General features: G+C 39.5%; 1 protein-coding gene across 1 annotated transcript in view; it reads left to right on the top strand.

Moving 5' to 3' along the window:
* The window catches only part of kpna3 (karyopherin alpha 3 (importin alpha 4)), an 87,827-nt gene extending 61,665 nt beyond the window's left edge, over nt 1-26,162 (top strand). The window contains exons 8-17 of the mRNA XM_073045920.1: nt 2,101-2,187; nt 2,889-3,058; nt 10,591-10,635; nt 14,059-14,190; nt 14,794-14,922; nt 16,027-16,131; nt 17,385-17,456; nt 18,638-18,800; nt 18,991-19,085; nt 22,136-26,162. Coding sequence (XP_072902021.1) covers nt 2,101-2,187; nt 2,889-3,058; nt 10,591-10,635; nt 14,059-14,190; nt 14,794-14,922; nt 16,027-16,131; nt 17,385-17,456; nt 18,638-18,800; nt 18,991-19,085; nt 22,136-22,234 — 1,097 coding nt within the window. The 3' untranslated portion in view covers nt 22,235-26,162. The remainder of the gene's footprint in view (nt 1-2,100; nt 2,188-2,888; nt 3,059-10,590; nt 10,636-14,058; nt 14,191-14,793; nt 14,923-16,026; nt 16,132-17,384; nt 17,457-18,637; nt 18,801-18,990; nt 19,086-22,135) is intronic.
* Nucleotides 26,163-26,562: the final 400 nt, after the last annotated feature.

Here is a 26,562-nt window from a genome sequence, read left to right as displayed (position 1 = left end):
CCTTTGGTTGTGGTTTCTTCGGTACCGGGACAATACAGGATGTTTTCCACTGTCTGGGTACTCTTCTCTGCTCCAGGCTCATGTTGAAGATGCGCTGTAGTGGTTCTCCCAGCTCAGTCGCACAGGCCCTCAGTAATCGTGGGGATACTCCATCCGGTCCAGCTATAGAACAAGAGCAGAAAAGTCTGGAAGATGATGTAGTTGAAATAAAGGACACAGAGATGGTTCTCTTATAGGTCAACAAGGACAAGGCCAAAGAGAAAGTGGAATATTATTTGTAATTTAGGTAGGAATTTGTCGAAAAACAATGAAAACAATGGAGAAACTGAGTCTGATGTAAAACCAGAGATTTCACTGAAAGGTTGAAGTTGGTAGATTCAGTGAACAGACCATATAGGGTTCAGAGCTGAGTTGAAGGAAGTAATGACAGAATTTAGGAGAGATAGAGATCAATTATTTTCAGCTGTTTTAAGTTTCATGAATTTTGACTTGTTTTTGCTTTAAAACCTGAGAGAGCGCAAATCAGAATACTGCCATATGTTGTGAAATGTGTTGTCTGTGTGGCTGCAGTACATAATATAGAAAAATTGTGAATTACAGTAAGGATATGTATTCATATATGTCCATTCAGAAATCAATGGCGGGGGGAAGAAGCTGTTCCCAAATCATTGAGTGTGTGCCTTTGGCTTCTGATGGTGGCAATAAGACCAAGGCATGACCTGGGTAATGAGGCTCCTTAATGATGGGCGTCGGCTTTTTAAGGCATTGCTCCTTGAAGATTTCCTGAAAACGACAGAGGCCCTAGCCCATGATGGAGCTGATTAAGTTTACAACTCCCTACAGCTTATTTTGATTCTGTGTAGAAGTTTCCCCTCCCCCATACCAGAAGATTATGTAGCCAGTTAGAATGCTGTCCACGGTACATCAGTAGAAATTTGCGAGTGTCTTTAGTGACCTACCAAATCTCCTCAATGAAATATAGCTGCTGTCATACCTTCCTTGTAGCTGTATGGATATGTTGTGTTCAGGATAGTTCCTCAGATATTGACACCCAGGACCTTGAAGTTGCTCACTCTTTCCATTTCGGATCCCTCTGAGAACTGGTGTGTGTTCCCTCGTCTTACCCTTTCTGAAGTCCGCATTCATTTATTTGGTCTTAGTGATGTTGAGTCCAAGGTTGTTGCTGCAACACCAGTCAACTAGCTGATAATCACACTCCTGTACGCCCTCTCGTCACCATCTGAAATTCTACTAGCAATAGTTGTATTGTCAGCAAATTTATAGGTGATATTTGAGCTGTGCCTACCCACACAGTCATGGCTGTACAGAGTAGGACAGTGGGTTAAGCACACATCCGTGAAATGTGCCAGTGTTGACTATTAGCAAGGCGAAGGTGTTATTTCTGATCTGCACAGATTGTGGTCTTATGGTTAGGAAGTGAAGGATCCAGTTACAGATAGCTTATAGATTTGACTTACTTAGCAGAGAATTGCTTTTTAAGTGAAATTGCATTTCATCTTATATATTTGGTAAAGAGCTGGGCCAGTGAGTCTTCAGCAACTGCTTTTTTTTTCATTTTTGCAGAGATTACACAGCTGCTTGTGCGATTGTCAGCAGCAGGATTAAACTGTTTTCTTTCTCACTTTGTAACATAAGTGTCAGTAATCTACATGAAGAATTAAATGTAAAGCAAATAGATTTTGCTGTGCAATATAATTATTATGTGATGCTTTTAACTTACTATTCGTTCATCATCCTTTTGAGGTCTACACATAATTGGAAGATGACACCTTTAACTGTGCACGTTGTTGTTTTTCCCCATATTGAAAGTAATGGGATATACTACAAAGCTTGTAATCTTATGTTTATATTACCAAAGCCTGAGAAATAGTGTGCTGAAATATTTATCTGCTGAGTTAAGAGAATATGACAACTTTAACTAGAATGGCAAACGTTAAAGAAATGCTTTCTTGGCTTATTGAAGAAAATCCTCGAAGTGTAACTGCTAATTAATCTGCATCTTTAGTTTCTTTTTTCTCTATGTTTAGGAACCAATCAATTTGAAAAGATTGGAACTAACATTCTGTCTTTTGGTTCTAGATGCTGTACCTCTCTTTCTGCGATTACTTCACTCCCCTCATCAGAATGTTTGTGAACAAGCTGTCTGGGCTCTAGGAAACATCATAGGTTTGTAATATTGGAAAGCCGCCTTTGTGCATTACAAGCGCGTGGAGTTCCTGCATTTGTTAAGTAGAGGTATTAAATACAAAAGCAAAAAAGTAAAGTTATAAAACTTAATTTTAAATTTACATTTCTTCACACTGCACTTTTTTAAAGGAATTCTTTGTTTTGGAGAAGGAGCTGTGGAGATTTATCAGAGTTCAAGACATGATTAATATTCGAGATCTGACAAAAGTGGAAGTTTTATACAGAGTAGATGCAATTAGGAAATATTTAACCAAAATGCTCTTAATTTTGAGGAATATTGATTAGAGGAAATGAGAAACTTTTCCATTGACAATATGTTTAATTAGAGTTTTGTCAAAAGCAATTGTGGAGAAATGTGTTCAAGTGAAGACTGCACTGTGTGGAAGTGTGGTGAAAGTAGAGTCAGCTGGGCCAAGAGCAGTCGAGTAGTACAAACTTGGTACATTCAAAGAGCAAGCATAGATGTGCATGGCTTTCTTCTTTGGTATACAATTCTATTATTGACTGTTTGTGAACAGGTCACCAAAGTGTCACATTTTTATTTTTAACTGTTTTAATGAGTTGTTGCATTAACATTTTCATCAAACTGTTGTATATGCAACAGCCATAGCATTGCTCCTTTCATTTAACTTTCTAGGTTCTCATCTCTAATGCAAGCCCTTTCATTTCCACTTCTTTAGGTGATGGTCCTCGGTGTAGAGATTACGTCATCTCACTGGGAGTTGTTAAACCTCTTCTGTCCTTCATCAATCCCTCCATTCCCATCACTTTCCTTCGTAACGTCACATGGGTCATAGTTAACCTCTGCAGAAATAAGGATCCGCCACCACCAATGGATACTGTTCAGGAGGTAAAGAGATTGGACTGACTGTGGTTATTATGAGTGAAAATACATTATGCTTTTGACTGGCCCAAGCATATTTTAAAATGTAAATTTCTTTGTGCCATAATGAACTGATGAAATTTCAGTATCAGAGACCTGTAGAGTTGGCAAACTTGTAAATGTGAAAACATCCTTGTTGTAAAGAGTACACATAATTGAAGTGTGTGCCTGTAGTGTTTAGAGGTGTTGAGGTTAGCCTAGCACTGAGAATTAGTAGACAACAAAAGTTTTGTTTCTTGCATTCAAATGATTATGCTTAATAGAGCACACCAATTTAGAGGTTGTACGTATATGCAGATCTTCTTTACAACTAAGAATCCTTGTTAAATATGGTCAGTTCAGGTGCATGCTAAGTATATGGAATTGTTATTGGTCCTGTTATTTTCAATGATGTAAGTATTCATATGAAACTTAATTAGAGCAGAAATGGTACCTTATTTTATGAAACTACAGTATGACAATATGCCATATGGTCAAAGTAATCGGCAAGTGTGAATGCTTGCAAATATTAATGCATTTATTGTTATAATATAAGTATACAGTAGTTAAGTTGCACATAGCTTCCTGCAGTAGTGAAATGATGAAAAATACTAAATAATAATTTTCTGGTGCCACGAGTTAATTGATAAATAATGTTCAAACCAAAATGTCACCTATTCTTTGGAAAGTCAGGTGGATTCCTTTTGTGTCCATCCAGGATAGCGGTTCCCAACCTTACCATTAACCAAGGGGTCTGTGGACCCTAGGTTGGGAATCACTAATTTAGGAGGACTTGCAGTGTTACTTTAACATCTAAGCTGAAGTATGGTGCTTCTGGCAGTGGAGACATCAAATAGTTCTGCATGAAACATCAACCAACATCATGTGTTCGGTCTCTGGACTGGGCTAGAAAAGACATTCTTTAGGTCTGGATGAGCATGCTGTTAGTGACCTTTGTAGTGGGACTGATCAAGAGGCATGAAAAACCCTATGGATACTTGGCTCACAACAGAGAAACACATCACTTGGCTTTGTCCTGACCATCACTTCTGGTCAACAATGATTACTACTTATTCATTGAATGTGGGACTTGCTGGCCACATAGCATTTATAGTCATGCATTGTGACACCAAAATGACATACCCACAGAGCTCGGCAGAACACAGAACACAACAAGCAACTAAATAATAACAGCAAAACAAGCCCCTGTTTCCTCCCTCCCCACCCACACATACAGACAGTCCTCCAACTCTAAGACAGACCTCCAGTCTCTAGGCTTCGGCCATCGGGTTTCAACCACCAGACTAACAATCAACCTTCGGGTTCCAGTCTTTGGTAACAGCCCCTGGACTAGCTGGTGATAGGACCCTGAACTCCAGGCTCAAACTCTGTGCAAGCTGAACTGACCAGCCTTCATGCCTCCTCTTGCCTCCTGCTGCAATGCACTCTTGATCGCTGGCCTTAGAGTGCGGAGTGGAGGTCCTCTGGACCTATCCACATCTCTGCCTTTCGAGTGCAGAACAGAAGCCTGGACCTACGAACTTAAAAACTCAATTAAATCTGAGCCACAATCTGGGCAGGGGCTGCAGCTTGGTGCCATCTTGAAAAGAAAAGAATGCCATTCAGTGATGTTACTTTGTCCTTGGTGGTGTTGAGGTTTTTGATTGTGGGATTTACATATTAGAGACAAATGAACTGCATTCAGTGACATTCCTGACTTTACCTTAAAGCAGTGCAAAGCCTTTATGCACAGCTTAAGGTGATCCACTTCTTGCAGAATGTCTAATCTGTGGCATATGCTTATACCCACAGTGGCCAGTCTAGTTTCTGGTCAGTGGTGACCACTGGTGTATTGATGGCAAGGAATTGCACAAGATAAGTCCACTTAATCGGCCAGTGGTGTAGTGGCATTGCACTGGACTTTGAGGCAAGTGGTCTCAAGTACAAATCCAGCCAGCTCCTTGCATCCTTTCTATCTGTGCTGGGTTGAGCGTCGAGCTAGCAACTTGGCCTTGTAAAAAAAACAGACAAATACTAAAAAAATGGCAAGGTTGCTGCCCAATGTGCCACAAGTTGCGATGAGGAACGACAAGGCCACTTAATATTGATGGGAGGTCATTAGATTCTCTTGGAGTTAGACATTCCCTGATACTTGCATCTTGCAGATGGTGCAAACTACATTTTGGTCATTTTGGTTCAAATTTGAATATTGCCCTAAGACTGGTCATGCAAGGTACTGTGCTTCATCATTTGAGGAGTTGTGAATGAAATGGAATACTAAATATTTTCAGAGAACAATACTTCTGATCTTATTGGAGAGTGAAGCTTATTGATGAAGCATCTGAAGATGGTTGGACTTTGAATACTGCCTGATGGAGTCCCTGTACTGTTGTCCTATGGTTAAGGTGATTGACCTGCAGCAACTACAATCATCAGCTTGGTTGTCACCAGGACTTATTAATTTGCAATGTCTTTGATTTTACTTGAGGTTTTCATGTCAGATTTGGCTTGATATCAAAGACACCAACGGTCATGTCACCCACTGGAACCTATCATAGAAAATTTACAGAAGTAGATCATTTGAACAGTCTAGTCTGAATCTCATCTTGGCTGTAGGTTTGTGACTTTGCAGGTCATGGCTCTTCCAAGTACACCTAGATTTTACATGCCATTTCGGTCAATGTTCCAGACATCTACCACCATTGAGATGAAAGCATTCTTTTATATTTTTTCTTCTAAAACGTCTGCCAGTTACCGGTACTTTAAATTTAAGCCTTGTGGTTTTTCACCATTTTGCAAAAATCTGCTTCCTAATTTATCTAAGTCTCTCATGTTTTTCCACAATTTCTACCCCTCCCCCATCTCCCCATCCCCATCAGCCTTGGCTCAAAAGAAAGCAACATTAGCTTACCAGTTATTACCGTAGATTCCGGACTACAGAGCGCACCTGATTTTAAGCCGCTGGCTCTAATTTTAGAAATAAAATCATTTTTTTTAATGTAAAGGCCGCACCGGATTTTAGGCCGCACCGGATTTTCGGCCGCAGGTGTCCCACGTTGTAATATGAGATATTTACACAGAAAGATATTACACGTGAGGATTTTTTAAACTTTTAATTAAATCCATATGGTAACAAAAACAAATACATATTGCAAATGCTTTTTTTCGAACCGTGCCCGTACGCGGCTACTTTTAAATATACGTTGCGTATACTTCTTTACTGAACAACATTCCAATATCTCCTAACGACTGGTAAAAAATATATATACTGCAGCCTACCAGGAAAAGTTATTGATACCTTTAACTTAAAAGCAGATTTCGCTCGGATCCAAAGCCGCTCGCGTAATGCGCTCCCCCCTCCTTTCCGTTTCATCGCAAACGGCATTTAAAAGCAGATTTCGCTCGGATCCAAAGCCGCTCGCGTAATGCGCTCCCCCCTCCTTTCCGTTTCATCGCAAACGGCATTTAAAAGCAGATTTCGCTCGGATCCAAAGCCGCTCGCGTAATGCGCTCCCCCCTCCTTTCCGTTTCATCGCAAACGGCATTTAAAAGCAGATTTCGCTCGGATCCAAAGCCGCTCGCGTAATGCGCTCCCCCCTCCTTTCCGTTTCATCGCAAACGGCATTTTTCCCACAAGACGCCGCGAAACCGGGTGTGTCGTCATAGCATCCCGCGATGTAGTACAGAAAACAAATATAGTTTAAACTAAGTAGGGTAGGTAGCACAATGCTTCGAGTGTTTTCCATGTTGATGAGGGTGAGTACAAATGACTGATTTACAATAATTTAATTGTGAAAGTGCGCTTGATTTATCGTACAATTTCATTGGACCTCTGTGAACTACTCATCAATTTTATTGGTCTACTGTTACGAGGCAAAATGTTTACGAGGCGGCATGAAAAAAACCTTGCATTAGCCGCTTCGGATTATTGGCCGCAAAGTTCAAAGCTGTTCAAAATGTGGGAAAAAAGTAGCGGCTTAAAATCCGGAATCTACGGTATTATTCTTTGCTTATAATTTATCAGATCTAGAAGCATCCTTGAACATCTTCATGTACCTTCTCTAGTGCAGTCACTGGTTTCCTATAACCTAGTTCCTATAACCAACTCTGTACACTGCTTTAGTTGTGGTCTAACTAGTGTAATATATGCCTCAACTATAATTTCCTTCCTTCTACATTCTGTGGATTAACTAATAAGAGGATTTACACTTCAAGGTCCCTTGTTCCTCCACACTGTTCAGTATTCTCCCATTCATTGTACATTCCCCCTTGCCTTGTTGTACTGTCTGTAATGTATTACTTGGTAGTACTCTAAATTTCATTTGACATTTTTCTGCCCAAGTAGTCAAACCATTGAGTTCCAACAGTGTCAGTATCAACTACATTGTTTGCAAATGCCTCTATTATCTCTGATTTATTTGTTTCATAAAAACCAGATTATAACGAACTGGTGACTAAGTGCTGCTTCAAGCATTGTTTGCCTTGTCAGTGTCAAAGACAATTTCCGTCAATATATTGATTTGAAAGCAGAGTAGCAATTCATCAGATTGGATTTATCCTGCTTTCTACGGACATGCCATGCCGAGATAATTATCCACGTTGTCAGGTAGATGTCAGTGCTTGCAGCTATGTAAGAAACAGACTGGTTAGAGGGGATGATTTTGGAGCATGAATCTTCAGCTGCAGCTGCAATCTGGTTACGACCCAAAGCACACTGAGTCATTTCTTTATAGTCATTTGTAATTATTCAAGCTAGCTGAAGACTTGCATCTCTCAGGAGGAAACTGAGATGAATCATTCCCTTGGCACATAATGTAAAGTGGAAAACAGAGGAGGCCTTTTGGCCCATTGTGCCCAAACTTACATCCAGTTCAACAGTGTCTTTTGTCTCATTGTAACTTTCCTGCACTTACAGTATATATCTTTTATTTCTTCAGTATTTAAGCATCTATCAGTTTGTTTGGAAGCAACTAAGCTTCCAAACCCTCTATGTAGCAAAATATATAGATTTGCTGCCTGCTTGGTAACGAATTTTGATTTCTCCATCTTGAATGGTTGAGACTGACTCCTGATTGTAGAATCCCCAGTTGAAGGATCATTATCGACTCATCTGACGAGCCATGTGTGTTTTGATGAGATCACCCTCATTCTTCTGAACCTGTGAGATACTTCAATTCTGCTTTATGACAACATGCCCCCCTCCCCCCATCCCAGGAGTGTGCTGCACCCACTTTCCTCCCTTTGTAGGGAGATCAGATCCTGTGCACTGTTCCAGATGTGACCTCATCAGGGTGCTAAATAATTTTATCAAGACATTTCTGCTCTTGTACTCTTGTCTTCTTGCAGTAGAGGCTAACATACCGATTCAAGTTGCATTCTGTACCTGCATGTGAACTTAGCGATTTATCTCCTGGGACACTAGGAGCCCTTTGAGCACCAGCATCATTTTAAAAGATGCTCTGCATCTCTATTTTAGCTGTGGATGGTTGCCAGCATTTAATCTTTGCCTTTTGCCCTCATTGAGGATGGTGACGCTCATAGATCCTCCTCCTCATCTTTGCATAATTATTCACCACTTGTGATGACTGGGTGTGGCAGGACAGAAGAGCCTTTGGGGATTTCTTAGCTCTGATAATGGCATGCTACTTCTGTGTCTTATGTATGTTTTCTTGTAGTGTTCCTGGCACGCTCTTCTACACTTTGATCCAGAGTTACCCCTAGTTTTATGGTAATAATAGTGAGGGACCCTGACATCCAATTGATGTCCTGGTTTGAATTGCTACTTCTCTCCTGCTATTGCATTTAGTTTGTGCCTGCCTCACATTCTTTTGCCTGTATCCCAAGCAATATAGTGGAGAATACCTCCACATGAACAGTATAGTGGGCACTCCTGGCAAAGGTGATGAACAAAGGTATTTGCAACTGGTAGATAGATCGGGATGAGGTCAGATAGGATTTTCCTCTGTAATATTCTTTTACAATCTATGGCAGAACTTGGCTAGCAGTCTTTATTAATTGAAATACAATCCTTTTGTGAAACCCTTAATGTTTTACAGAATATTTGCTTGATATGTTATTGTGTGATTTGTTATTTTGTTAATTGTTTTACTGCGTAGTAAATTATTGTAGTGGATAATAAACAGTCAATTCAGTTTTCTTTTTTAAGTGGAAGTGATAGACTGATATAACTCTGTAGCTGTCGGGTGAGCTGCCATTGCCACAGCCCCTGTCCTTTCAAAGCCCCTGATCCAGCTTCCTGGTCCCCGCATTGATCAATGGCTTTAATCTTCATAACATCCAGCAACTCATATCCTGCCTGAGGCCACCTAGTACTGAAGCTATCACCTTCAGTTATTCCTCTTTCATGATTTCCCATTTTCCACATTGGGCTATTTCAGGTCATTGTAAATTCCTAGCCAATGATCTCAAGAATCACCCAACCTACCCTCCCTCCTCGACCTCACCAATCTTTTCACCATGGCATTCACCACCTCAGATTCATATTGCTACTACGTTTCCTAGCGTACTTGGATCCCCAAATGTTCTCGCTCTCTCCTACTACATTCAACTTATAGCCTCCATTCCCTTCTGCCTTCAGCTTAGCTCTCCACATCCCTGAGACATTTTCCCCCCTCCTGCATTCTCAGGTTGTTGCCACTCTCCCAGTTGCCTGTATCCTCGGGTCATTATCCCCCTCCAAACCCTGTCAGTTATCCACGTCCTTAATAGTTCCCCACCTCTCAAACTCCTCCCATTCCTTAGATCCTCCCCCACCCCCTAACCTTTCTCAGATGCCACATCTTCAAATCTCTGCCAGTACCACACAACTGTCTACTCCCTCCCCAACCCATCAGGTTCATCCTTCCTTCTTTGCCCCTACCATCCCTTTTTGCCTTCAGGATGCCTTTGCACCCTCCTCCAATCCTCGGCTTACACACTTGTCAACTCTTCCCGCATTCTTTCACCTTTCCTCGTTTCTCTTTTCCCTATTTCAGCCTTTGTACAACCCCTCTGGAATGGATTAGTAATTTAAAGTCCTCCCACCCACCATCTATATTTGCTGACAGGAGACTGCCGATGCCAGAATCTGGAACAACACACAAAAAACTCCAGAAACTTAAGAGGCTCATGCAGCTTCTGTGGAAGGAAATGGACTGTTGACCTTTCAGTTTGATCACCTTCATCCACCTGAAGTGTCTAGACTTTGACGTAGTGACTGTCCACTTCCCTCTATTATTTGTGCCTTTTCATCTTTTGCTTTCCCATCTTAGTTAAATATATCATTATTGGCATTGTTCACAAATTATTCAGGTTATCTGTAGCACCTGCTTGTTCAATTAAAGTGTCAGCTGTGTGAAGAACATTCTATCATGTAAAATCTTAGGAAATACTTCCAAAGAGGGGTAAAATAACTAATTGTCCTTATGCATGTTGTAACTATTGCCTAGCAGGTTTATTTCACGCTGTTTAATTCAGTCCAAGAACTTAAACATCTAATGTATTGTTTTCTTTTCCCACAGATTCTACCAGCCTTGTGTGTGTTGATATACCACACTGATATTAATGTAAGTGATACCAGACTTGCATTAGGGAAAATTATCAGTCTTTGGGGACTGTGTATTCTCCGATTTGATGAATTTTACTGCAAACAGGATTTCACATGTAGACTTGCATTATGATTGAGGAAATTTGAGCACAGAACCTTAGGTCTGTGAAAGCGCAAGAGTTCCAGGATATATCCAGTGTACTGAACACCCACTGGTGCAAGAAGTATCGTCAAATGGAGCTTAGACTTTTTAGAGTATCCCTTTAGTATCTATCAAGTTTTAGAACTTGTGCATCAGCTAATGTTGTTCATTCCATCTGTGACACTGAGTATTTTATTGTTGACACTATTCTCCCATCATTCAACAGCTGGTAGAGAGCGGATGTGTTGGTAGTTGAGAGGATAAAAGAGATCAGGCTGGGAATTCAGGGAAATCCTCAGGATATTGTGCTCTCTGGCTAGCATTCTGTTTTGAGCGCTGATGGAGAAAATAATTTTCCTGTTGAGTTCTGCCTGAGCTAAGACCATAGCACCAGAGATTGCTCAGCTGTGCAGAACAGAAGAAGAAAGTTCAGGAGGGAAATAGTTATAGGTGTTTCTGTAACTGGGCAAGAATCTATGGTTTTGGAAGCAAGTCCAAGAGAGTATGGTCCTTTCCTGCTGCCAAGGTAAAGGGTAAACTAGAGAAAATTCTTAAGAGGAAAGGTGAACATCCAAATGTTATGATGCAAAATAAATGCAATGCAGGGGTAGAACATGGAAGGATTTGCTGCAGGCAGATTTTTAGGAAAGGAACTAAGAAATAGAACTTCAAATTGAGAACTTCATTATCGTTCTCAGTGACACATACTAGTAAGTACGGAAATAGGAGGATTATACAGATAAATTAATGGCTGGAACGATAATGCAGACTTCTGGGTCAGTGCAGTCATTCTCAGGGATTTGTGCCTTTATTGGCTGGTTTATTTATATTGTTATGGCAGATTTAAACCAGTTTGGAAAGTGGATGGCTCTTTCTCTGGTAGCATGATGTAACGGGTTCTATAGGAATCGGTGCTGCGGCCTCAATTGTAGAAATGATTGTGTAAACACACTTCTAGTGTGCTAAATTTGCTGTTGACAAAGCTGGGTAGGAAAGTTGTGAAGAAGACATTACAGAGGGTAACCTGCAGTTTAAGTCTATTGGCAAACATCTGCTAAATTGATAAAATCTACAGACAGCATGCAGATAACTAGAGTAAACTTTTTATAGAAATGAAAAGGAAAATTAGAAAAACAGGGCACAAAAATTTGACAGGTAAAATCCAAGCAAGTACTCTGAGGTTAGTTAAACAGAAAAGTAGCAAATGTTATCAATGAAAGTGAGAGATATTTCAATTAGAGAGCTTCAACGAGGCAAGGGAATATATGATGAATGGTAGGACCTTGGTGTTCTTAAAGGTAGCAAAATAGATTAGCAAAGTGACTAAAAAGGCATACAGCATGCTCTCCTTTATTAGATGCTGAATTTTAGAGTAGCCAGGTTATACAGTGAATGTGTACAACAGTAGTTAGGCCACAGCTTGAGCATTATGTAATGCAATTGCACTGTGGAAGAGATTTGAGGACCATTACTGGAACAGTTAGTTATGAAGACAAATTGGATGGACAAACAAAGGAGGCTTAAAGGGACAGTTAATTGAGGTACAGGTAGTCCCCGAGTTACGAACGTCCGACTTACGGACAACTAGTACTCACGAACCAAGGAAGGAGAACGCCGTCTGCCATTTTAAGCCATTGCCATTGACACTGTGTTGAGGGTTTAACTTTGTATTTGGCTTAAAATTTTCTTAGTAAAATTCACCGTGACCCTGCCCCCCCCCCACCATTCTGGTCGGCTGGTGGAGCAGTGAGATCAGCGCCAGGCTTGAGAATGGAGGTTCCCGAGTTTGATCCAGTGGCAGATCGCTCCCGTGCCAGGTTGATGTCGATCCAGTGATTCCCGTACCATCCGTGCTGGGTTGATGTCGAGCTCGCAACTCAACCTCGTAAAAAAAAACACTGCCACCTCCAGTTTAAATTCCCATGAGGAATATTGTGGAGGATCAAATACCCAAACCCAGCACAGACCCCACTTGTCCCATTTAGCCCGTCTCAGTGTGATGGACTTTCTGACCCGGGGAATTCGGTGCGGTGGTCCTTAGGACCCAGCGGACCTCGGGAGCCGGCAGGGCTCGGGACCCACCGCCCGCAGTGTTTCTGTTCCATTGACGGGAAGCGATCGCGATTGAAAATAAAGTGTTTGGAAAGAGATGAAATGCCATCAGTCATTGGAAAAGCGTTAGGCTACAGTCTCAACGATCGGAACAATTTTAAAGGATAACAGATAAAGTGAGAATAATGGAGCATGTGAAAGGCCCTGCCCTGATGAAAGCTACAATTATTACTAAGCAACGCAGTGGTTTAATTATTGGAATACATATGTTTCTTAAGTGTTTTAAGAAAAAATATATTAAGGAAAAAAAGGTAAAATATGTACTATATATTGAGACAAACATTTGACTGACACTAAATAATACCAGATGTACTTGTTCCGACTTAAAGGCGGACTAAGGAACGGAACTCATACGCAACCCAGGGACTGCTTGTATTTAAAATTAGGACATATAGTAAATAGGAATTGCCCGTTTCCCTTGATAATAAGATTAAAAATTGAGGGTCTCTGATTTGAAGTAAATAGAAGGATTAGAGGTGAGGATATTTTTTGACCACCTGGAGGGTGGGAATTGTATGGATTTCAGTCCCTCAAAGGATGGTAGAAATGGAAAACTGTACCACATTTTAAAAAGTGCCAGGTGTATATTTGAAGGCACGGGACCTGCAGGGCTATGGTGCAAGTGCTGAAAGGTGGGATTATTAAATTTATGTGGGTATTTTCCATTTGATGTCTCAAGAAATTATTGGACTTTTAACTATTGAAAACTGCGGGGATTGATGGAAACAAACAGGAACATTTCAACCAACCTGCAATTGGCTGAGCTTTTAGCCATTCCCCCTCTGCCAACCAGAAGTGAGGCCTTCTTTGTAGTAGAGTATTGAGTTATTTAACATCCACAGTCATTAATGTTCTGTCAAGTAGTTTATTTTGTAGAGATGAAATAAATACACTAATGTTCCATCTTGCCACAGTCACATTGTACTTGTGGCCCAGAAATGGACCATTTACCTACCAGCTATTCTTGGTGATGCTCTGTGTGAGACCCTTCTTACTTATTATTTTCATTATAAATATACCGTTTTTTTATCAATGTATGTACTTAACATCCTGTTAAATGCAGTCAATCCATTCATATCATGAGGTAGTACAGGTTACAACTTCATAACTGAATGAATTTTCCCTATTGGCAGTGTTAAGCTTTTGTTATTTTGATGAGATCTAATTATTTCTTTTACTATATTCAAGATACTTGTGGATACAGTCTGGGCTTTGTCCTACCTGACAGATGGAGGTAATGAACAAATACAAATGGTGATCGACTCGGGTGTGGTGCCTTTCCTTGTTCCACTTCTAAGTCACCAAGAGGTCAAAGTTCAGGTAAGAAAGCATGATAAAGGTTACACTGTCCAAATGAACAGTAGAAGTGAAAAAAAGAACAAACTATTTTTGACTACTATGAGTGCAGGTTATATTTTTCTGTAAAGACTTTCTCCCCATCCTTATATTTTTCTTTTGTTATTACAGCTTTAGTGTAAGTACTTAATTTCTCATATTGGTTGAGTCTTAAATACTGTGGGTTAAATACAGTGACATAACAGGGTGTATTGTAGGAATTTTCCTTTTGTGGGCTGAGTACACAAGGTGTGGATAACTCTTTTGTTCTCAGTGGTAATGCACTTTCTTCTACAGATTGTATTAATATGTAAAATGACCTTTCTGTTTGAGATCAGTTACTAGGGTGGAAGAGAGAGAAAGCAGCACCTTGCTTCTTGATCACAGCTCAAGTTAATCTGCATAGGGGAATGTTGGGAAACGTGTGGTGGGAATAATAATGATGAAGTAACCATAATAATTCAGAACCAGAATTGTTTTTAAAAATAGTTAAAATCAGTAGTTACAAAGCTTGTAATTTTAATGAGCAAGTTAAATAACTATGCATAAGATTAGTATGTCGTTATCTGTTTTCCCTCTTGCATACAGACAGCTGCCTTGAGAGCAGTCGGCAACATAGTGACGGGTACAGATGAACAGACACAAGTTGTTCTGAACTGTGATGTACTATCACACTTTCCCAATCTCCTGACCCATCCTAAAGAGAAGATCAACAAGGTAAAAAGAGAACTGACATTTTGGCACTGCTGATGGCATCAGTCTTGTGACAGTGACAAGATGTAGTTAGTGTACTGTTCCCAGTTGTTATGTTAGCATTAACAACATTTCATTTGGTGGATCTCAAATTGTTGCCACTTTCAGCAGTTGGAGATTTGGTCATTCTGACGGTCTCAGTTTGTTTCTTTTCTTTTGGTGAAGAAGGACCTCTTTTTCCTCTTGCAGTTCATAACAGTTGTTGACATGGATAGATTTACTTATCCCTTCTCTCCAAAAAGTCTTTTCTCCCCCCTCCCTTCCTATAACAAAGCTGACAGCATTTTAATATTCTCCTCTCAATTTCCCTTAATCTAAAGCCTGTTCACTTTGCCAAATTGAGCTGAGTGTAGTGCATGTTTATTAAATGCATTTGAAAAATGTGAGTCCACGAGGCTTAGTGAAATGTCAATATCATGAAATTGATCACCATTATAATCCGTAACTTTATAGTCCTGCAAATGCATCACTATACCATTGCTGGATTTACACTGGTTCAGTGAAGAATGTGGAAGGACATGCAGCACCACGATTACCTAAAAGTAGGGTGAAGCTGCAGGACACCAGAAGTGGGCTGCAGTAGAAATTGTTAAACAATCACTGTACAGAAACTCTTTAGTCCTGCCACATGTACTTGTGAATGGTAGCAAACAGAATGTGGTTCCAGCGCTGAGTCTCAGGGTTGTATATGATGATATAAATGTACTTTGATAATAAATTTACTTTGACTACAAATATGGAAATGTTGTAGTTGAATATTCATAATTTCTGGACAGATTGGATCTGCTGACTCTTTAGCAACAGACCATACTTAATCATCCAACGTCCAAAACTAGTGTCTTTCTCACTACCCTGTATCTGCTGCACCTCCGTTGGTTGCTGCTTGGTTTCACATAGTGCTTCGTGTCTAGAACCTGTGTGGGAATAGCTGAGATCATTGGAGATCGAACCTTGGAAGCCCTTTGAATCTTAGCATGCTAGTATGCATGTACCTAATCTGCAAGAAATTATTGGTTGATTGGTGAACGGAATCCATAGTTGATATTTTGTACAAATTTTTTTCGGCAGGAGGCAGTGTGGTTCCTGTCCAACATCACAGCAGGAAACCAGCTGCAAGTGCAAGCTGTGATAGATGCTGGTTTGATTCCCATGATTATTCATCAGCTGGCGAAGGTAAGCAAAAAGATGAGAACTTTGCATAGATTCAGTTTTAACTTGAAACTAAATAATGGGAATATTTTAATGAAATAAAATTAGTAAATTAGTTTATTAATGTCATATGTACAAAGGTATAGTGGAAAATCTTTGCATTGGATGCCATCCATACAGATTATTTTGTCATATTAGTGCACTGGGGTAGTACTAGAGAAAACAATAACAGAATGCAGAATAAAATGTTAAAGTTACAGAGGTGTTCAGTGCAGGCAGACAATAGGTTATAATGAGGTAGATTGTGAGGTGAAGAGTCCAGCATGTCATATTAGGGACCACTCATTAGACTTATAACAGTGGGTTGGAAGCTATCTTCGAGCCTGATGGTACCTGCTTTCAGGCATCTGTGTCTTCTGCCCGGCGGGAGGGGTGAAAAGCGAATGCCTGTGGTGAGTGGGGTCTTTGATTATACTGGCTGCTTTACCAAGTCAGCAAGAGATGTCTGCAGAGCCCATTGGAGGCTGGTTTCTCTGATGTTGTGGTCAGAGCAGTTGACATACCAAGCCATAATGCATCCAGATAGAACGCTTTCTATGGTGCATCAGTGAAAATGGCTGAGGGTCAAAGGGGACGTGCCAAATTTCTTACTGCCCAAATCTGGAGTCTTCAGCATGCAGTCATCTTTCATGGCCTGATCTAGAATAGCAGGATATTGTGCTCAAGTGGTTTGGGAGAAAGTGTTTCGCAAATACACATTATAATAGTGTTAAACTAAATACAAATACTCACCATCTTTTATATATCTTGCAAAGATGAATGTAAATTTGGGAAACTGGTAATGTGAATTTACCATCTGCAGAGCTGCAGGCATCTTCTACCATGTTGGAACTCAGTTCACAACCACATTTCTAACTAATGAACTATTCAGGTTACAAGCAGTTCACAGGAACTGGACCCTATCCTGCGGGTGATCTGTACTTGAATTTCTTTTTTGCAGTTTTAACTTATTTTACTTTGGGACTTAGTTCTGTTAGTATAACATAAGAACCTGATGATATGAAGTGAAGGAAAAGTTTTCTTCATTGTAGACGGCATTTGCACAGCATTTTCATTTTCCACTTGACCATCAGTCTGTTTCTTTGTCGAAGCATTCATAAAATAGAACCCTTAATTAAACTCGTGAATGTTGAGAGTCGATAGTTTGAAATGGTTACTGAGGCTGCATTTTTGTTAATGGTGCAGTGAAAGTTGAGCTGCGTTTTGTTTCACTGCAGGGAGATTTTGGAACTCAAAAAGAAGCTGCGTGGGCGATCAGTAACTTGACAATTAGCGGCAAGAAGGAGCAAGTAAGTGAAAAATACTTCTGCAGTCAAAGAATCATGACTTTCACTCACTTTTACTGTTTTTACCTTTTTGCCATTCCCTTTTTATTCATTCCCTTTTTTACAGATCCTACTTTTACATAGTATCACTAATTTGTGAGCTAACTCTAGCACAGAAGTTGTTCTCCTATCCTCTACCATTAATCTTTTGGTGGCAGTATTGTATTGTTGCTTTAGCTATTTTTCTGGGTTTTGCTTATCACAGGCACCACAATCAGATATTTTAACTTCCCTTGTAAAGAAAGCCAAGTGTGCGTGGGTCAAAGCTCAAGTGCCTCTTCCCAGGTGCATCGTAGTTAATCTATATTGCTCTGCTTCTGAAAATATAACACTGAAATCAGGTGCGATGCCTAATTAGATGTATGTATAATCATAGCATTATGTTTTTGCTTTTATGCTCAGTTCTCCTATTTAAAGATATCAGTCTGTAATTGGAGGTACATTACTTTCTGGTTCAGCCACTAATAACAGTACAGCTTCTTGTCCATCCCTTGGAAAGGAATAAACAGTCGACATTCTAAGCTGAGAACTTCCATCAGTCCTGATGAAGGGTCTCAGCCTGAAAAGTTAACAGTTTATTCCTTTCCGTAGATGCTGCCTAACCTACTGAGTTTCTCCAACATTTTGTGTGCGTTCCTCTGGATTTCCAACATTGGCAGATGTTTATTGTTACCCATTCTAGAACCTGACCAATCAGGAATTCAGCCTTTATCTTAAATACACACAATGCTTGGCCTCCACAACCATCTGTGCAATGAATTCCATAGATTCACAACTCTTTGGTAGAAAAGGTCCTTCTTTACTTCAGTTACAAATGGACTTCCCTTTATTCTGTGGCTGTGCCCTTGGATCCTCAACTCTTCTACTAATGGAACCTACCTCTCCATGTCCACTCTTTGCTTTTCAGTACCCACTAGGTTTAAATAAGAACTGGTCCCCACCCCCATCTTTCTGAACTCGCAGTACAGGCCCAGAGAGATCAAACACTTCTCATTGCATTAAGCCTTTCACTTCATCTGAACCTCCTATGGAACCTCTTCTGATTCCTCTGGAATTAATGAGGGTCAAGGGAAATAATTTGAAAGTGCCATTTATAAATGAGTTGGTCTAAAATATTAAACATAAATGTTTATCTTTTGTTCTAGGTTGAGTATCTTGTACAGCAAAATGTAATCCCGCCTTTCTGCAATTTACTGGGAGTGAAAGATACTCAGGTAGTGCAGGTTGTGCTTGATGGACTGAACAATATCCTAAAAATGGCTGGAGAAGAAGCAAGCACAATAGCAGAAGTGATAGAGGAATGTGGAGGTAATTTTCAGAGCTTGATTTTCTCATTCAGATCCATTTCAGTTTTAGCTGTGTTCTTAATCATTTAACTGAAAATGTGTAAGTCTAGATTGTAGATGAATTGTTATGTAAGTTTGTGCTCCATTAGCAATCCAAAATTGGCTATAATCTTCACAATTGTTTCAATGACATCTAATTTTTCTTTCTCTAGGTCTGGAAAAAATAGAAGCTCTGCAACAGCATGAAAACGAAGAGATTTATAAACTAGCGTATGAAATAATTGATCAGTACTTCTCCGGTGACGATGTAAGTAGAAAATAATGTTCTTCCACAAAGTTGGTTTAACTTGTAGGTAGTTTGATTTCAAGGGAAATGTGTTCTTCAACTGCATAAATGTGTATCTCACCTTCTAGCACTGAGATCAGAATTTGCGTGTTTTATACGTATTGGGTCCTGGTTTTGCTTTGCTTATGACACAGGCTAGTGAGGTTTTATGAAGTGAAATTTCTTATGGGGTTCTTAGTCTATGAAATTATTGTGACTAGATAGTTGTATATGCTTCATTGTGGAGTATATTTGAGAGAGACAAAGAAGTTTCTTAATAATAAGGGAATCAACTATTTATTTACCGGTGAAGCATTTATGGAAAGATATCTGGAACTTCAGTTACACTATTTGTTGGTGTAATGCTTTTCTTTGTTTTTCTTGTTGCCCTGTTAGCAAGTCTGATTCTCTAGCACCGTCAGTTAGACCTTTTTAATATGTGATTGCTGGCAGTTCTGTGTAACTGAGCCTAATTCAGAACATTAAATTTGGATCATGTATGTCTTCCACAGATGCACATGGCTGGGAACCCTGGCCATTTTAGCCCAACCCTAGGGACATCCGTGGCAGCTGTAGTATTCTTGCTGATGAGGTCACTAGCTTGCCTAATCTAGGGATCAAAGCAGGATGTTTCAGAATCCACTTTTCAGCAACTAAATAGGTGAACTCATTGAGAGCGTGTGCATGGAAAGGAGTAAGAAGGAATTTTTGCTTAATTCAGTTTTCTTTGTTTTTATCCCTGCATCATGATTGAATTGCACTGTGCTTTATGTTCTACTGGGTGCAGTAGACTGGATCCTTTTATATATACCTAATGAGGAGCTGAACAATCAGATTTGAAATTCTCTGCTTTCTTTTTCTCCCCCTCTCAGTCTATGCTGAATGAGCTGACAGTCAAATAGTGCAGTCAGAGTTTGCAGGTTGACGTAACTCTGGAGTTATAAGTCCCGGTACATCTCATCTCAAAGTTTGTACAAACCCCATTTCCAGAAAAGTTGGGATATTTTCCAAAATGCAATAAAAACAAAAATCTGTGATATGTTAATTCACGTGAACCTTTATTTAACTGACAAAGGTACAAAGAAAAGATTTTCAATAGTTTTACTGACCAACTTAATTGTATTTTGTAAATATACACAAATTTAGAATTTGATGGCTGCAACACACTCAACAAAAGTTGGGACAGAGGCATGTTTACCATTCTGTTACATCACATTTCCTTTTAATAACACTTTTTAATCATTTTGGAACTGAGGATACTAATTATAGTAGATTTGCAATTGGAAATTTTGTCCATTCTTGCTTGATATAAGACTTCAGCTGCTCAACAGTCCGTGGTCTCCGTTGTCTGATTCTCCTCTTCATGATGCGCCATACATTTTCAATAGGAGATAGATCTGGACTGGCAGCAGGCCAGTCAAGCACACACACTCTGTGTCTACAAAGCCACGCTGTTGTAGCCCGTGCAGAATGTGGTCTGGCATTGTCCTGCTGAAATAAGCATGGACGTCCCAGGAAGAGACGTCACCTTAATGGCAACATATGTCTCTCTAAAATCCTAATATACGCCTCAGAGTCAATGGTACCTTCACGTACATGCAACTCACCCATGCCGTGGGCACTGATGTACCCCCATACCATCACAGATGCTGGTTTTTGCACCTTTCGCTGATAACAATCAGGATGGTCGTTTTCATCTTTGGCACGGAGAACTCGACGTCCGTTTTTTCCGAAAACTAGCTGAAATGTGGACTCATCTGACCACAGCACACGGTTCCACAGTCTTTCGGTCCATCTGAGATGAGCTCGGGCCCAGAGAACTCGCCGACGTTTCTGCATAGAGTTGATGTATGGCTTCCTCCTTGCATAATACAGTTTCAAGTTGCATTTCTGGATGCAGCAACGGACTGTGTTAAGTGACAATGGTTTTCCGAAGTACTCCTGAGCCCAGGTGGCTATAATTGTCACAGTAGCATGACGGTTTCTTAGGCAGTGCCGCCTGAGGTCTCGAAGATCACGCGCACTCAACAGTGGTTTCCGACCTTGCCCCTTACGCACTGAGATGTCTCTGAATTCTCTGAATCTTTTCACAATATTATGTACTGTAGATGTTGAAAGACCTAAATTCTCTGCAATCTTGCGTTGGGAAATATTCCTTTTGAACTGACTAACAATTCTCTCATGAATTTTGGCACAAAGGGGTGAGCCACGACCCATCCTTGCTTGCAAAGACTGAGCCTTTGATGGACGCTACTTTTATACCCAGTCATGATACCTCACCTGCTACCAATTAGCCTGCTTCATGTGGAGTCTTCCAAACTGGTGTTACTTGAATATTCTGTGCACTTTACAATCTTATTTTAACTCTGTCTCAACTTTTGTTGAGGGTGTTGCAGCCATCAAATTTTAAATTTGTGTATATTTACAAAATACAATTAAGTTGGTCAGTAAAACTATTGAAAATCTTTTCTTTGTACTTTTGTCAGTTAAATAAGGGTTCACGTGAATTAACATATCACAGATATTTGTTTTTATTGCATTTTGGAAAATATCCCAACTTTTCTGGAAATGGGGTTTGTAGATAGTATGTCTGGCACTAATGGTGAGATGTTAATCTTCCCAATAATGAAACTTGATTTTCTTATATATTTGACCTGGTCTTTCAAGCTATCTGGTTGCAAATGAATATTAACTTTTGCTCAGTATAGTAGTGTATTCACTCCTTTGGATATTACTTTAATAACTGCTTAGATTTCTTGTTTCATAGTGACTATTTGATTGCAATCAGTGTTCAGGTTAAATGCTGCTGCTTTAACTCGAAGTCATGGTTTGTAGCTGCTGATGGAGATCTTAATATTCCCAAGTATTAATGTTTCCTGTGAGTAAATGGAGTTAGATAGAAAGAAAGCATAATTCCGGTATTAAAGTTTGACATACTTAATTGAAGTTTCTTCTTCAGTTACTTTACTAATTTGCAAAGTATATTCTAGTGTTTGTTACATCTAATGCTCATTAATTCCATTTCTCAATAGATTGATGAAGATCCAAGTCTTCTTCCTGAAGCAACTCAAGCTGGAACTTTCAATTTCGATCCATCAGCGAACCTTCAAACGAAGGAGTTCAATTTCTAAGCTGAGAAGATGCTGTAGCTTCCCTGTCCCTTGCCTACCCAAAACAGCAAAAAAATTCACCAAGCAGGAGTGTGATGGAGGCTCGAGAGACATCTGCGCATCTCATTTGATGCTTTTTGAAAAGTCTAATTATCAATCACTCAGCAATTGCCAAAATCTGCTACCACACGGATTGTTGACACGTGTGCATGATTCTTGTGAGCCCATGAGTAACTATCATATCAGAAAACAAGAGTAATCCCAACATCGCCTGTGATTCTACCTTTTCCTCCTTGGTCCCCGAGTCCTGTGACAGTAATAGCAGTCTCACTTACAACGTTGCACATTAGACACACAAGATAGTTGCTCTCTACATAGAACAGGAAGATTTCTGAATGATTAGGTATTTATTAATGGGACTTGAAGCAAGAGTTGGCTTTGACATGTGAAGTAGGTTTTTTAGAAGACTTTACCTTGTGGCGTACAGTAGAAGGATTTGGAAATATTGTAGAAACACCATTGGTCAAAGTAGTCCTTGGATGAATTGAAATCAGGATTTTTATTTTTCTGGTGACTGCAAAAACGTCTTTTTACCACAAGGAGGTTAATATAAAAAAATCCTGCTTGCATCCATGTTAGATTGTTAAGCTTGCATTGCCTCTCAGACTAGGCTGGAAACTAAACTTAATGAATGGAGCCAAGTTTAATAATGACTTCTTAACAGTTTATGCAAATTCTATGAGGAAAAAACCCCTGCTGATTACTACAACCACTACTAGGAACCTGTGTTTCTTCTTCTCTACCCTGCTCTTTGGAAGTACTTAACAGATGCTGTTCATGGTGTTCTACCCACACTGCAGTTATTATTATCAATGTGACTTGAGCCTCTGCTTTAAGCTGAAAGCAAGATTCACCCATATTTCATGTTCACATTTAGATTTTCATTCTGTTAGATAAATCCAAGTCTGTGTACACAAAAGAGAAAAAAAAACACTTAAAAATTAAGCATTTCATCTACTGAGAATCTTGCTTCCAACTGTTAGGTGAATCAGTATTTTCTTTAATTTCAGGTTAAGCCAATCTAGTAGAAAAAGTAAATTGCTGGACTTTTAGTGGGTTTAAACTGTGGAGCTTCCATGTTTGCAGTGATACACAGTCTTAGACAGTCTTGCATCACATATTGACCGTTCCTTACTGTGGATACTGCTGATGGCTGTGAATCAACAGCTGTTTTATTAAATCTGGTCATGGACTTGAGTGTTACTGACAAGGATCTAAAACCACACCTTTTTATCAGATGATTAGAACATTGATGAAATGTATAAAAAGGAATGTAAATCTTTATGGAGAATGTAACCTAAGCATTATATAAGCTGTAAAGAGGCTTACAGTTCAGTATACATCTGGTCTGTTAACAACGAATGCTTTATTTACAATACTCAAGGTGCGTAGAGTGGGTTTTGCGGGTATCGGGCTAGGTGACTCCATTCAGGAATGGGGTTTGTTGCTATGATGACTGGATGTATAGGTCCCTTCCCTGCCTCTTCCACCCCAGAGTATTATTGTAAAGGGACAGCAGATTGCATTTGATTAATGTCATTATCAAGTGTGGGCAGTATCTACTGTAATTGAATTTGAAAAAATGCAATCAAAGCTCTGCTGATAAATTGTTTTTCATTGATGAACAAAATTGTGCAGGTTTATATCCATCATAATACCTTGCCACCAAGACTGAGCCACTTTAAAGATTACCATATCTTGTATCTTTAAGTGATACAAGTTCATATAAAACTGCAAGATTTTTACTTGCTAATAAAACTGTTTTAATGATACAAATAGTGTTTTGGCCTTGTTTATTTATATCCTTTTTATAAATTTTAAATTAAAATCTCTCTTTAAGGTGGCTCATTTCAGCTCTTCTGTCTGAAGAATGAGTTGGATTTCATTGTGCCTTTGTTTTTCCTATATATTTTTATGTTGTAAAATCTGCTACATATGGTAACTGCATAATATTCATTCGCACAATATAGAATTTAAAATGTTGTGTGTGTGATTTACTATGTGAAAAGATACATCATTATGCAAATTAACTATGGAATCTAAAACTAAAGCTTTTAAAAACTACCTCTTATTTTAAAGGTCTAAAAGACAAAACAATTCCACACCCCCTCCAACCACTCCCCACCCATCCACACCGTCACTTCAATTCATTTTCTGAGGTACTTGTTGATGTCCTGTTGGCAGCCCTGAAGCCACATAAGACATTTGGACTTTGCCTATCCAATCCTCCAAGCTGCTCAATTCAATCTTTCTTGCAATTATCTGGAGATTTGAAAAGGGCTGTCTCTATGAGGAACTCATTTTTAGAAAATGCTTATCCGAATTATCAGGAACATCCATTTAAACATTATTATTAGTCTGAAAGGCTCCATGGTATGTATTCAGTAGGACCATGAAGATTGAAGCATAGTAACCTCTGATATGAAGGTCAGCAAATTTCAGAGAGAAAAGAGATCATGTATATTTTACTCACAGAGTGTAAGTGTAAGGTTCCTGTCGTGGACTTATTTACACGGGGAAATGCAGAGTGTTTGGGATGATGAGCTACATGCCAACTGGGAAGACTTGGGTTTTCCTTTACTACAGTACTTGGGCTTTTGTTTTCATTATATATATTTTGGAGGATAAATTTGACTGTACTGCTTCCAGCTACCAGATGGACTGGAGTATGTTTGCTAGGGACGAACATATGTGCCACATGCTTAATGTAGAGAATCCACACATGTAGCTTTTTAGAGATTGTTGAGAAATGCCAGTGTTAGGCCTGACCTTTTTATTTTTGCATCTCTGAACATGCAAGGGTTTGTAAGTTATTTAAAGTCATTAAAATAATTGTACTAATTTCCTTAATTCCATTAGTGATTTTTTTTAAGCAGCAATGTTTTAAAATGAAGTTGCCATGTACAGAGAATGGACATATCATCAACTTTTCTTACTTACTTACTCCCCATTACACCACTGGCATTCAGGGCTTCAATGAAGGTCCTCCATCTCTGCTGATGTTCCGGGCTTCCTTCATCATGTCAGCAGCTCCCTCTCGGTTTGCATTACTGTCCATCGTGCAAGTCCCGGGTGGAGACTCAGGAATACTGTCGCACTCAGATGTAGAAGGATTCTTCATTGTTGTTTCTGTAACAATTTTGTTTCGCCTGTCAGGATTGTTAGCCCTGAGCAGAATCCCAGAAGCTGGAGGGCCAGTGGCCCACTCTTAGTTTGACCTGCTTGGCATGGGTGACCCTACCAAGAGCCAAAGCATAAAGTCCTGACTTCAGCCAACATAGCTCTCCGGGCCATTGAGGCATGTAAGCCTCCAAACCATGACAAGGTAGTGGCCCTCGTGGAGGATCAACTACTCACTCAAGTATAATTTGTGTAGAAATTATACTTTCAAATAAATATCCCTGTGGGACTTCATGGAAAATTAATGAACCTGAGGATATAGGATATAACATTTATTTATAACAGGTGGATACAGATAAAGCAGTGGTTGGCAAAACAAATGCTGGCAATCTGAAATAAAAACAGAAAATGCTGGAAACCTGAACATAATTACTATCTGATACATTAAACATATCTTGTTTCAGTGAGGTTGAAAGATTTGTGTATTTATCATTTTCTGTTTTGTATTGCATATATCACAGTTAATTACAATATTATCTTTCATTATTTTCTTGTTCATTGTTGATTTCAACCCACAACATGATGACACAGTACATACTAATAAAGGTGATCCTGTTTGGCGTTTTAACATTTTCCAGGCCGAGGTTCATGTTCACACAAAATGTACAAAAATTATAAGTTGTAGCTGAAGATGATCACTGAAAAAGTTTTTATTTTCTCTTTGTAACATTTGAATAGAGATTCTTTATGTAAACCATTAATTTGAAAATTCAGTGTGTTGGTTAATCAATTTTTTTCTTCCTCTGGAATTGAAAACCTCTTGATCCCTGTTCTGTTTGATTAGCTGGGCCCAATTTAGCACAACAGTAGAGCATGACATCCTGGTCTCCTGGCTAGGAAAGGTGGGTCCGGATAAATCCACCAGGGTGACCATGAGCACAACTAACCCTCCAGCAGATTATACAGCTGGGATTTAGTCAGGATTGATTTTGTTGTAGGTATTGCACCTCTCACTGTTGCGTTTATGTAAAGACTGGTTACAGCATATCTTTGTTTAATAAAGTCTTTCTGAAGGTGGGTCACAGAGTACCATGCTGTGCAGAGCTGGTCATGAAAAGGTGTAGGAGATTTTCTGAATTGCTACCTGTATTGTGCATTGGATTGTAAAG

Source organism: Hemitrygon akajei, chromosome 5, assembly GCF_048418815.1.
Source record: "Hemitrygon akajei chromosome 5, sHemAka1.3, whole genome shotgun sequence".
Taxonomy (NCBI): Eukaryota; Metazoa; Chordata; class Chondrichthyes; order Myliobatiformes; family Dasyatidae; genus Hemitrygon; species Hemitrygon akajei.
Note: the sequence above shows the minus strand (reverse complement) of the source record. Positions and strands in the feature narration are given on the sequence as shown.